The sequence below is a fragment of the Saccostrea cucullata genome, unplaced genomic scaffold (assembly GCF_032062105.1).
Source record: "Saccostrea cucullata isolate Sc308-1 unplaced genomic scaffold, CSIRO_AGI_Scuc_v1 ctg8525, whole genome shotgun sequence".
In the NCBI taxonomy this organism is placed as follows: domain Eukaryota; kingdom Metazoa; phylum Mollusca; class Bivalvia; order Ostreida; family Ostreidae; genus Saccostrea; species Saccostrea cuccullata.
In genome coordinates, this window is record NW_026926776.1 from 4484 (window position 1) to 17416 (window position 12933).

General features: G+C 32.7%; 1 protein-coding gene across 1 annotated transcript; it reads left to right on the forward strand.

Annotated features, from left to right (window-relative positions):
• The first annotated feature begins 343 nt into the window (after positions 1–343).
• LOC134272643 (neurotrypsin-like) lies at positions 344–11127 on the forward strand. Its single transcript, XM_062754852.1, has 9 exons — positions 344–465; positions 546–687; positions 1000–1175; positions 1284–1425; positions 1674–1852; positions 1997–2147; positions 2465–2637; positions 10715–10856; positions 10951–11127. The coding sequence occupies exons 1-9, from the start codon at positions 366–368 to the stop codon at positions 11117–11119; spliced, it is 1374 nt and encodes a 457-aa protein (XP_062610836.1). The 5' UTR covers positions 344–365; the 3' UTR covers positions 11120–11127.
• Positions 11128–12933: the final 1806 nt, after the last annotated feature.

The window sequence follows — 12933 nt, forward strand, 5'->3', positions numbered from 1 at the left end:
ATCTCCCTCATATGTAGCTTTGATCCTTTGAAGTATTTGGCTACAGTTTTTGACAACATTTTTTCAGCTATTCAGAGTTTTCTTTATATAAACATTTTGGATAAATTTTCAACGTTTGCCAAAATGCACTTCCGGTGCATAAAAATTGATATCGTATAAGATTTACTATATAGTACTTTACGTACAAGGGTGTTCGATGCATGGTGAATCATTTTAAAATGTTTTTCTCCTGAATTGTAGATAAAAAGAAAGAACCAATTTCTTCAAAATTCATGAAAAAATAAAAACAATTTCAATATCTTCTTAGAGGATTTCCAGTCTCCACACCAATTTATGGACAGAAGAAAACATGGTTCTTAAACAAAATGAGTTGTAATGGAAGTGAGGATTCCTTGTTAGAATGTGCAAGATCAGGATCCAGCAGTTGTAACTTAGCTGGAGTTATGTGTTACTACACTGTAAAAGGTTAGAAATGAATATTTTATTCATCCAAAATTTCGAAACCTTATCGACGAATCTATTCATTTCCTATAAATTATTTACAGGTAGAGTAAGAATTGTTAATGGCGGCTTTCCGGGTGAAGGTCGTGTTGAGGTTTTGGTTTATGACCGATGGCGAAAAGTATGCAGCAGTAATTGGGACACAAAAGACGCAGATGTTACATGTCGGAGTCTAGGGTTTTTAGGGTAATCTGAAAGTTTTATCAATTACAAATTCATTTTCATCTAACTCCGCGTTCTATGTTACATGTTCAAAATTTCTTCAGAATGCCTTAAATTCCCGTTCTTTCTTGAAAGAAATATCGTGAAACATCGTGTGCAGTTCCCGCAAATTAACATTACATTTACTGGCCACGTATAAAATACATTCCCTTTCTTTGGCTTTGTAGGATTTAGTTGAAGAAGGTAACTTCAATCTCATCAATGCAAAACGTTCCTTGATGAGAAACTGTGAATATAAAATAAAATACACGTCTTTCAAAAAAATATTAATTGTAGTGGTGCTCCAACTTCGTTTCCAGCTGTAGAAAAGAGGAATGAAACCAATTGGTTCTTAGACAGCATGGATTGTAATGGAGATGAAGATTTTTTGTTCGAATGTGCAGCCAGAGGATCCACTACTTGTAGTTCTGGTCGAGAGGCGGGAGTTAGTTGTTATAGCCACACAATATATGGTAGGTAATGGAAATTTTATTTATTTTAGACTTCATATTCATTTTCTAGATTTCAGAATCATTTTTTGTTGAAGAATCTATATAATTTGTAATTATTTTGTAATACAGGTACTGTTAGAATTGTTAGTGGTAGCTCTCCAAATGAGGGTGTAGTTGAGGTTTTGAAGAATTATCGGTGGCGTAGTGTATGTAAGGAAGGATGGAACAAAAATAACGCTGATGTGACGTGTAAAAGTTTAGGATTTTCAGGGTAACACTAGAATAGTGTTGTTTTCAAAGAATATCGAATATGGATCTCTAAAGTAATCGAAAAACGGAAAACTTTTTGTTACCTTTCAACAAATTGATTTATGTTCTATTATGTTGGTTTTGAAAATTATCTGCAGCTTAATGCTGTATAGACGGGGTCTTTGTTTGTGATTAATGCCATTTTAAAATTCATACATACCTATTTTCGTTATTTATTTAAGTGAACTTATGTTAAACCTTGATTTGTAGAGGGTTTCCAGTTTCATCGCTGATGTTTGTAGAGGATACGGACTATGCCTACATGTTAGGTTCCATGAACTGTGTAGGAGACGAAGATTCTTTATTACAGTGTTTTAGATCAATCACCCCATCCAGCAGTTGTTACAGCAGAGGAAAAGCCGGGGTAGTCTGCTATCGTTCAATAAATGGTGGGTTTAAAGGACGATTTGTATATACCTTTAAATGTATTTGATTTATAAGAACGTTTAATTTTATATTTCGAAAATTAGTACATGCATAGCGAAAATGTATTTGGACGATTAAATGGCACTTTTTTTCATTTTTTTTCTCAGACACACTAAGATATTTAATTGAAACCACTGCAGAAGAGAAGAAAGCAGTTAAACCTAAATTATATATAAATGGTACTTGGAGAGAATTATGCAAGGATAGCTTGGATGACAGAAAAGCAAATGTCATCTGCAATAGCGTTGGATTCTCAGGGTATGTCTCTATTTCATTATTATTTCTCTCTGCCTCTAACATACCCTTAACATCCTCATATACACACGTACACCCTTTCACACATACCCGCAGACATGTATATACACAAAAGCATAAACACAAATTGAAAAACTTTCCTTGATATGAAAAACTACACAGTAAACAAAGACTTTTACTTTCAACTAACATAGTCTTATTATGTGTTTGCCTTGAGAATTTTTTTCTATCGAGGATGACATGATATAGCGCATAATCATGATAAAGGGAGCATTATCATGATTTTGCATGTTTACCTCCTTTTAATTTTTGCATTGAAGATATCACAAATCAGTACGCAGAGGGAGTGAATTTGGAAATCCTTTGGTAAACAATATAAAATGCAGTGGAGGGGAAAACAATTTAACTGAATGTGAATATGGGGCATTTAGTTCTGGAGACTGCAGTGCTGATGGTAGTGTGGAAATTGAATGTTATACAGGAGATGTGAAAAGTATGTTTCTGATCAAAATATTCATTTTAAAAAAACCCATCACGTTTATATAAAAAAAAATTCACAGGGTAAAAATAATTCAGTTGAAAATGTCATGTTTTTCATGCCCAACTATTATATTAAAAAAGAATGTCAGTACCATACGAGGGACGTTCAATAAATAATGTCATCAGGGCTCGGAAAGAAGCAAAAGACGCGTTTCAATGATTTAGTCTTCATGATTTTACTTATTAGTCTCTTTTGATTCAAACAGATGTCCGTAAATTTTTTATCTAATTTCTGATTGTATTTAGAACTAATTTTTGGGTATGACCCTTAGTATACTGGAAAATGGCAGATCCAATGATTTCCTGGACTTGTTTCTTCTTTCTGAAAGGTGGTTTTTCAAGTTTGGAAATAGAAACAAGTCAAAAGGTCAAAGATCTGGCGAATATTGTTGATGTGAAAAAATATTAACTTTCTTTTTATCCCGAAAACCCCTTTACTCTTCAGGGGTGCTGGTTTGGACGCTGTCATGAAGAAATTTAATGTAGTGGATTCCTGATTCTAGGTCCTTCCTCTAATAAACCTTTCGATTTTTTTGCAAAACAATTGCTTTCTGTACTCCTCCAGAGATAAAACTGTCTCCCCGATTACGAAATTGAACAACAGTACCACTAATATTTAAGAAATTGCATATAAATCTGTCCTTGATCTCTTGCATACCTTTGCTCTTGTCGGACCATTGCTGTTTTTATCAAGTACATCTTTGGTAAATTTTGTATTGAGTGTTTTAAGCAATAGATTCATGTTCCATTATCTGTTTGAATATGAAACAAACGTGGATAACTACAATTATTGATATTTTAAAATACAGTAATTGTTACGACATTCCTACACGCTGTATTTTCACTCATTTTTCAAAATAAAGGGTGATCTTTGAGTACCAAGCTTTTTTTACCGTTAAACGCTTCTTAGAAATATTGTAAACTACTCCCGATATGATGTCTATCAAATATGCTATGTGTCTTAAAGTCAGTCATACTTCATCAGATATTATATATTGAAATTGGGCAAATTGTATACATGTATAAGTTGTTATAATTTTTGTTGGCAAGGATGGTACCCATTTTTGATGCCTATTATATAATTTTTTTATCATTGAAATCCACTTGCTTATTTGTCTATAAAACAAGCATTGGTTAATGTAAATGTCACATATTTCAGTGAAATTTTCTATGGGATTTAACAAGTTTTACAGCAGCTTTACTGATTCTTTACCATACATTTATAATGCAGTGTCTCGAATAGCCCTTGTTTCCCAGCTTCTCACGATGAAACTATGTGATGAAAAGTGGTCACATAAACTGTTATCAATTTATTAAAGATTCAATAATGAGAGAAAGTCTAGCTTAATGTCATATGATTTCTATGTTGTAGGTAATCGAGCTTATGACATTATTTATTGAACGTCACTCGTAATCAATGAAACGATGTCTTTTGATTGTCAGCACAGTATTAATTAAAGACTTCAATACGTTTAAAACACTTTATTGCAAAGACAATTAATTTGCAAGTCCGATTCTTATCAATATCGTCGATATATCTAAAAGGCGAGTTGATCGAAGGCCACAGCAAGTGTTTTCTTCTTTTCACGCAGAAGATTTTGCATAAATTTTGCTTCATATGAATATAAAAATAGGTCTGCTAATAACGAAGCCGAATTGGTACCCATGGAAATTCCAATAGAATGTTGGAATACCTGGTTTCCAAAAACCACATACTGTATTCAGGGAAATTTTCGCCCCCGTTTTATTTTCGCCCCTTTCGCCCTAGCCTCATGTGGGCGAATTTAAAACGGCGCGAATTCATATAATTCAGTGTAATTACTTAAATAAAACTTTGACAGGACGAATTAAAAACGGGGCAAAATTGTCAAAAGGTCTTTGGAATTTTTGAGTATCCACAACTTTTTCACACCACTACTTGAATATATTGTTGCACAGTACTCTTGAAGTTTTCCCTTCACAACTGTCAATTTTTTAGTGAGGAGTAACGAAAGAGGCTTGGTTGAACATTTACTGGAACCTGCAATGAATCTTTGTAAGGATTCTTATGAAGTTTTGAAATCCAATATATATAGGGTAGTTCAAATTCATTTTGGTTCTGTGGAATATTAAAAATATTTAAAACTGACATATGATTTTGAAGAATTTCTTCCTTGGAAAGGGAAATATGAGTATAAGTAGGATTACCACTTGTAGAATCAAATCCAAGTTCTTCATTGTTTGTTTTTTTTATTGAAATATTACTAATATTTTCCAAGTCTTTTTCATATTCCAGTTCTTAGGAGAAAAAAATTCTAGGAACCATCTACATTTCTAAACTTGTGACATGATATTAAATCTTTTTCAAAGAAAAAAATTTGTTTGTATCATGTCCTTTAACCTGACTTACATTTTAAAAAATTAAACATTACTAAAAATTGGCCCTATGACAAGAATTTTCTAAATAAACTATGATTTTTTACCTCATGACCTCGAAGCTTGACCTACTTTTAAAAAACAGTAACCTTGGTTATAAATTCTGAATGAGAAGAGATAGGGCTTTCATATTAGACCTGTGTATTCCTGTGATAAGACCTTTCTAAATACATTATGATGTTTGACCCCATTACAGTGACATTGAAGTTTGACCATTTAAACAAAATTAAGACTTAAAAGGGACCATAACTTTTGAATGAGAAGAGTTGGGGCTTTCATATTTACACACATGCATTATCTAACAAATAAAAACCTTTTTAGCACACTAGGATTTTTGACCTCGCATCGTTGACTTTGAAGTTTGACCTACTATGCAAAAAATTTCAAAACTTGCTGATTTTTTTTAGAAGACATTGGACTTTTATTTTAAAGCTATGTATTGCTTTTGACAAGACCTTTCTAAACACAATATGATTTTGATCTTGTGACCTTGTCCTTGAAGTTTGACCTAATTTTCAAAAAATGTTAATTTTTAGCTCTCCTGGACAGAGACCAGAAGAGCTTTTGCGATAGTAATACGTCCGTCGTCCGTCCGTCTGTCTGTCTGTCTGTCTGTCTGTCTGTTTGTCTGTTTGTAAACAATTATTCAAAATGCTATCCCTACTACAGTGTTGGACTAATTTCAATATAACTTGGCACACAAGAAGACTACACTAAGATACATAATTTTGATTATAGGTTTTTTGATTTCGATAAACGGTGTTTCCGTGGTGACTAAAAATAGAACTTTCTGTGAAAATCATTCAAAATGTTACTCTTCCTACAGTTTAAGTCTGATTATAATATAACTTAGCACACAAGTAGACTACACTGAGATACATAATAATCAGTTTTGTGTTTTTGATTTTGATGATTGATGTTGCCATGGTAACTAAAATTGAAAATTCTGTGAAGTTTTATTAAAAGCTACTCCTACCATTATAGTCTAATTGTGATCTTGCTACAAAAAGAGACTTAATCAAGGATCATTACATGTATTCTATTTATTGCTTTTGTAAACTTTTAAGTCCCAAATGCTCCTATTCTCTTCCTTTATTATAAGTACAAACCAGTATAGCTACCTTCTCGACAGAGACTTCTGGTTCCTTATAACTTTTGATTGAGAAGAGATATGGCCTTCATATTTACAATTTTACATGTGCATTTCCTGTTGCAGGATATCTCCGAGCATGCTATGCTTTCTGATCCCTTGACCTTCTCGATTGACCTAATAAAAAAAAACTTCGATTATAACTTCTGAATGACATATGAAAGGTTGTACATATTTGACACAATACTAATATTAATATGCCTTAAAAATGACATTTCACCCAGTTTCTGACTTCAGCGATACGAAGACTATAATTTCGTTGATTTTTTTATCACTCAAGACCTTGATGTCTGAAAGCATGAAAACATCAACGTTGGCCTGGTTACTATCTAACATTCTTTCTATCAGTTAAAGGACACAATAACTGTCCGTTTACATTTTTGATCTGATAAACCTGTTCTAAATCATCTAAATATTGTTGTTTTAGGGTTTTTCTACCCTAACAATTTGAATGGTTAAAAGTATAAAAATTGCTTTTATTATACCCCCCGCTTGAAAAGCGGGAGGGTATATAGTAATCGTTAATTCCGTCCGTCCGTCCGTCCGTCTGTCCGTCTGTCCGTCCGTCCGTCTGTTACGCTTTGGGGAACCCATCTCTTATCCGCAACTCCTCTCATACCACTGAATGAAATTTAATGAAACTTTCATAGAATCTTTATTACATATTGCCATTGTGCACCTCCTATTTTACTTTTTGATCTGACACATATTTTGGGTTTCCCGGCCACAGCAAACATGGACTTTGCCATTATAACTATATGGAGGCGGGGGTATCATTTAGTGAGCTCATCGCTCACAGTACCTCTAGTTTTCATTAAATGTAGCTTAAATTTACTAATTATTGCAAAAAATGTTTAGGTCGCCATATTATTTAGGATAGGGGACTTAAATAAACAGAAGTATATGTCAACATATAAAAAATGTACACAGAAGTGTATTTCAACATATAAAAAATGTACATTTTTTGGGTAAACATTACGATTAAAACTAGAGGTACTGTGAGCGATGAGCTCACTAAATGATACTTCCGCCTCCCATATGGTTATAACTGGTGAAAAAGTCCATGTTTTCCTGTGGCCGGGAAACCCAAAATATGTGTCGGATCAAAAAGTAAAATAGGAGGTGCACAATGGCAATATGTAATAACGATTCTGTGAAAGTTTCATCAAATTTCATTCAGTGGTATGAGAGGAGTTGCAGATAAGAGATGGGTACCCCAAAGCGTAACAGACGGACGGACAGACGGACGGACGGACGGAATTAACGATTACTATATACCCTCCCGCTTTTCAAGCGGGGGGTATAATTATGTAAAAACTAGTTCAGATGCATAACTCTGATGCCGAAAGTTCCAAAATACTTGCTACTTCCAAGATACTATTGAATTGTGAATACCAGGGAAAGTATTTTACATAAGAAGTACAATGAATAAAATTCATGAATAAAGATACCTGAGAAAGAGTTATTGCCCTTGTCAACACTTTTCAAAGATGGAATAATTGATTTAAAAAAGAAAATAAACATGTTTAAAATTATATTACTGAACCATATTTATCATTACAACTATTGAAAAGCATTCTTATAAAAATAATTGTTCTACTTGGGATGAATTTAAATTAATAATAGTTTTTTGCAAAAACCTGTGACATCATAGGAGGATAGAAATACCTTCAGTCCGGAAATCTTTCTATGTTTCCTTTGTTTGTTTTTTTTCTGTATACTCGAAATAAATTCCTTGACAAAAAGTTGAGTTTATTTGAAAAAAAAGTCCGCTTTGAGCTCAAAGTTCATTTTCTTTACAATCTTATGCTCAAAATCAAATTTTCACTTTAGATTGACATATCCATATGCGTTGCATTTCATATCGTTATTTGTTGTGTAATATAAATATGATTTCTCCCTCGGAAGAAGGCATGCTTTTAACATTCACAGTCACAACAAAATGGTGTTGGAGTTCTCGTGCCTTGTGCTTAAATGTGCTTAAGTCAGTTTGTTGAAAATTGCACTTATCTGTAACTGTCTATTAAGTTAACAATTTCAATGAATGTAATTTATTTCTTTTTTTTTTTTTACTGTAAACAACCTTCACCCGAGACAGTCCACGCAAAGTTTATAGGCCAAAAAACTGTCCATTCTGTGAATAGAAAGTACTGTTAGATGACCGTTTGGCTGACAATAGTTCTTTCCTCTCACAGATTGGACAGTTTGGGGCCTATAACCTATTTAAAACAATACGCTTTTGTGTTCATAATGTACACTCGTAGAACTTTTCCCATCCATTGTATTAATGAAACATGGGAGTTTATGGTAGAAATCTTTAAAATATTTATTCTAAAGAACAGAACTATTATCAGATCTAGAGTTCAGATTGAAGTTTGTTGAAATTACTAAGGACTACGGTAACTCAAGTGGGCGTTTTGGCAAATGGAACTCTTGTTGACTAGCGTATATGACACACTAATATATACTCTTCAAAAAAAGAAACGCATAGTAGGAACAATGCCCTATAAAGTTTTGATAGTTTTGTCATACCTTTTATTTTTGTATGAATACGATGTATTCGAGTGAAATGAATGATTTTTTAATGCAATTGTTAACTTTACAGTTATTCTACAAGTCTCACAGACAAAAAGACCCAATTTTGCAAAATTTTCCCCAACATTTTGATCTCAATTTTCATTTGTTGAACTCCGATGCAATTCCTTCAGATACAAAGGGGCTATCAAAAGCGGGGGTTCTCGATATTTTGAATCTGGTTTTATCCGAAAAATGACGCCTCCAAAAATTGCTGCATCTAAATGTTGCGTGGCACAAAAAGGAAAATGGGCGACTGGAAGCAGGGGTACCGCAATCTACAGTTTCAAGAGGTTTAAATGTTACACACAAACCATATCTAACCTATAAAACGTAAACCATTAACATCGAACATCCAATGTTCGCAAAAAATATGGTAGACTACGTGTGACATCAGCAGCACAGCATCACTTCCGAGGATTACGCAAATTGCATGAATGTAATGCAAGGACGTCATCTAATGCATTAGCTATCCCTGAATTGAACAGATCATCTAACAAGACCGTTTTCAGTTGACTACGAATTATTGCAAGAGGATTTTTCATGTCATTGTTCCGACCCCACAACACCCCAAATATCGAATTCAAAGATCTCAGATGAATAGAGTATGACCACAACATCACTGCTGAACATTTTGGTTAACCTAATAGTCCAGAATGTTTATCTGAAAGCCTCTTATAAGTTTAAGAGTGCTTATGCTTTTTAATGAAGGTTAGATAGATAACTGCCTCCAGGACGTTAAAAAAGTTGGTGGTGGTAGTGTAATGATATGGAAAATGGTATTATAAGAAAGTAAGATTGATTTGGTTCGAATTCAATAGACTTTGATTGAAAAAGGTACTCTAACCATGTTCTACCTACACATACCCATTCAATTATGCAGCATCTTAGAGCCGTATTGCAATCTCACAATATACAGCCACATATGGCTCATTTGACACACCTATTCTTGCAAAGAAACAACAACCTGTTTCAGTCACAGTCATCTAAATCGCTAGATTTAATCCAAATTAAGCAGCATTGGCCAAAATGGATTGAAATGATTTGCTAAAGACAATCGCATCCCCAGACTCTGCAACAGCTTACTAAAGTTCTACATTTGGAGTGGGAGAGTATTCCTAAACAGTTTTTATTACACACGTTTGCTTCCATTAGATGCCGTTTGTGGCTATAATTTGTGTCTGTGGGGGGCATACCAGATATTGATCTTTAATGGTCTTAAACTGACTATAATTTTAAAAGTGTTGAGTAATTATGACATTTAGATAGTATTCCTATTGCGTACCACATTTCTGTTTTATCAATGCATCATTTTACTAAAGAATATCTATGTTCAATGTGTCACTAAAATTCTACGATGCGTTTCTTTTTTTGAAGAGTATAGTTTCACTTACAGATTGTTAGTACTGGCTACGACAACTTATGTTTAATATATGTTATATAAATTTTAGTATGTTAGGCCTAATGCCCGTGACTTAAAATAACATAGGATAATATCCTAATAAAATTAACAGACAAATTAACCCTGAAACATGTCAACAGCATATTTCTAGTTTAAATAGAGAAAGTGATGTACGTTTCAGTATTTAATTTTCCTCTGAAAATTTTAATGAACATGATATACATGTATTAAACAAAGTCAAAGTGAACATCGTCATGTTAAGCATAAGAATAGTTACTTTACTCCACACAGCAGCGTCGCTATCAGCCTTCATCTATAGAATATTTTTATCACTAATTTTGAATCGATATTATCAAACGAAAAATCTAACATGGAAATGAAAGCCTTTGCTGCTGTTGATGAAAATCCAAGTATATGCAAAACATAAACAACAATATCTTAAAATTCCGTTTAAATCTGGTCTTTTTATCTATCACATGCTTATAAAAGGATTCATCAGACTTGTCGATGGAAGGAAAAGTAATGAAGGGCGTGTAGAGGTGTTTATCAACGGGACATGGGGCACTGTGTGTGATGACAGCTGGGACTACAGGGATGCATGTGTTGTGTGTAGAAGTCTGGGATATTCAGGGTAAATATTTATTGCATGTGTATTTATTTTTTACATATACTATGCAGTTATTAACGGCATACTTTGATTCTATATTTGCGTGTTCATTTCATAGACATTCTACTGCTCACCAAAGTGCCTATTTTGGACGAGGATCGGGAACAATATGGTTAGTTGACGTCGACTGTCAGGGGACTGAGTCATCCATCTTTGATTGTAGCCACAATGGTTATGGGAAAAAAAACTGTAATCACGGCGAGGGTGCTGGTGTAACATGCTACTGATCTGCTTTATATGTACATGTAAATCTTTTATAAAAAGTTATTTTTTTTTACCGATTCCAGAGAAAATAAATGATTTGCTGTTGTAAAGCAATATCAATATTATTAAAAATAATTCTTAATTACTACTGCATATTTACAGGTTTATATCAAATTTATATTTTAAACTGCATTAAGAATCTGTATGAACTTCTTCTAGAACTTCTAATCACTTAGGACCTTTTTTTTTCTTCCTTGTTCCCCCGGGGAAAAGTACACTGATCAAACAGTGATAAAATATGTTTAATCATGATTAAATATTTACTTTTGATGGAAAAGAAATTGTGCAAATTTTTAATATTTTTTTACTACTGAACTCCTTGTAAGAAGTATTTTTAAAAGTAATTGTCAAATAAAATTAAACTGTGCATAAATTATTCATGTTACTACTGAGTTTGAAATAAAGCATACCATTTTTCCTCATCATATCCTAAATCAGTCTAAAGCTCTCGTCGTAATACTGGTGTGTCGGGTAGATACGGGGTGTGACATGAAAACGGGTTTATGTTTATATCTATTTAAAAACAGATGAAACTTAACACACATTGGATATATAAAAGACTTCACGGTCTTACTCATTTGACTCTATACTGAATAGTCCAGCAGTTGTTATCCTATTGGGATAGAGGGTGCATACATGTTAACTATTTTAATGTTGTCATCTGTCTTTGCGTGCTGCTAAATATACACGCACACTAATGCACGGCCGATGAAGTATAGTTCATGATACATGTAGTACAGTGAAATGCAATCAGAGAGCTCTAATAAATTTTATAAAGTTATTTTTTTACTTATATTCATTGTTCTATTTTTAATTACTATCAGAAATATTAAACATAATTTTTGTAATAAGAATTCGTTTTGCACGAACCTTAAGTCGTTGTTTTTCTCTAATTCATTAGGTTGTCATCAAATGTAAATTAAAGGAACGTTTCAACTTAACTAACATTTAGAAATTCATAGGGAAAATATTTTCACTATATTTTAAGATATTTTTATATATGAAAAGATTAAACAAAAATCAAAACGTTTGGTCGGTATGTGTCAAAAATACTTGTACTGAATTATTTCATATTCGAGATGTATACTTTATACTAATACTTAATCATTTATTTTAAAAAAATATATAAATTGTATGTTACCATATATGTTCATAGTAAATGAACCATTTATTTTTTCATCTTCAAAATCAAAATAGATGATGAATTTAAGTTTTCGCTTATAATATTGAATTAAAACTGCTTTGTTTATAATTAGCCTCATGTTATCTGTACAGTTGAACCTCATTTATCCGGACACTTATGTTCACAAGCATATCGAATGATTTTTTTTATAATTAGTGGATATAGAAGTGATACCGTATAAGTGGCATTATTAGCGAGGATTTAATTTTGGCATTATTAGCGAGGGTGCTGGCATCGCTAAAATTGAATATCGCTAAAAATTAATTGCGTATTTTTTGTAAAAGCTTCTTTAGTTAGCATTTTAAATTCTAAAATTACTTCTGGCTAAAAAAAAAAAATATCAGATTTTAGGTAGAAATCGCTTAATTTGCGTCTCGCTAAAATTTCCACTTATACGGAATTTGTTAATCAGAAATATATCTCCGAAGGTCAAGCGCCCGGATTAAAGAGATTCTGCTACATATTTTTTGATATCTTAAATGTTTTACTTTCATTCTCATCTTACAGTTGAATCATATTATTACTCAACATATTTGATATTTCAATAAATTCTTTCATTAGCACGTTTTTTATTATTATAATCATTTTTTAAGA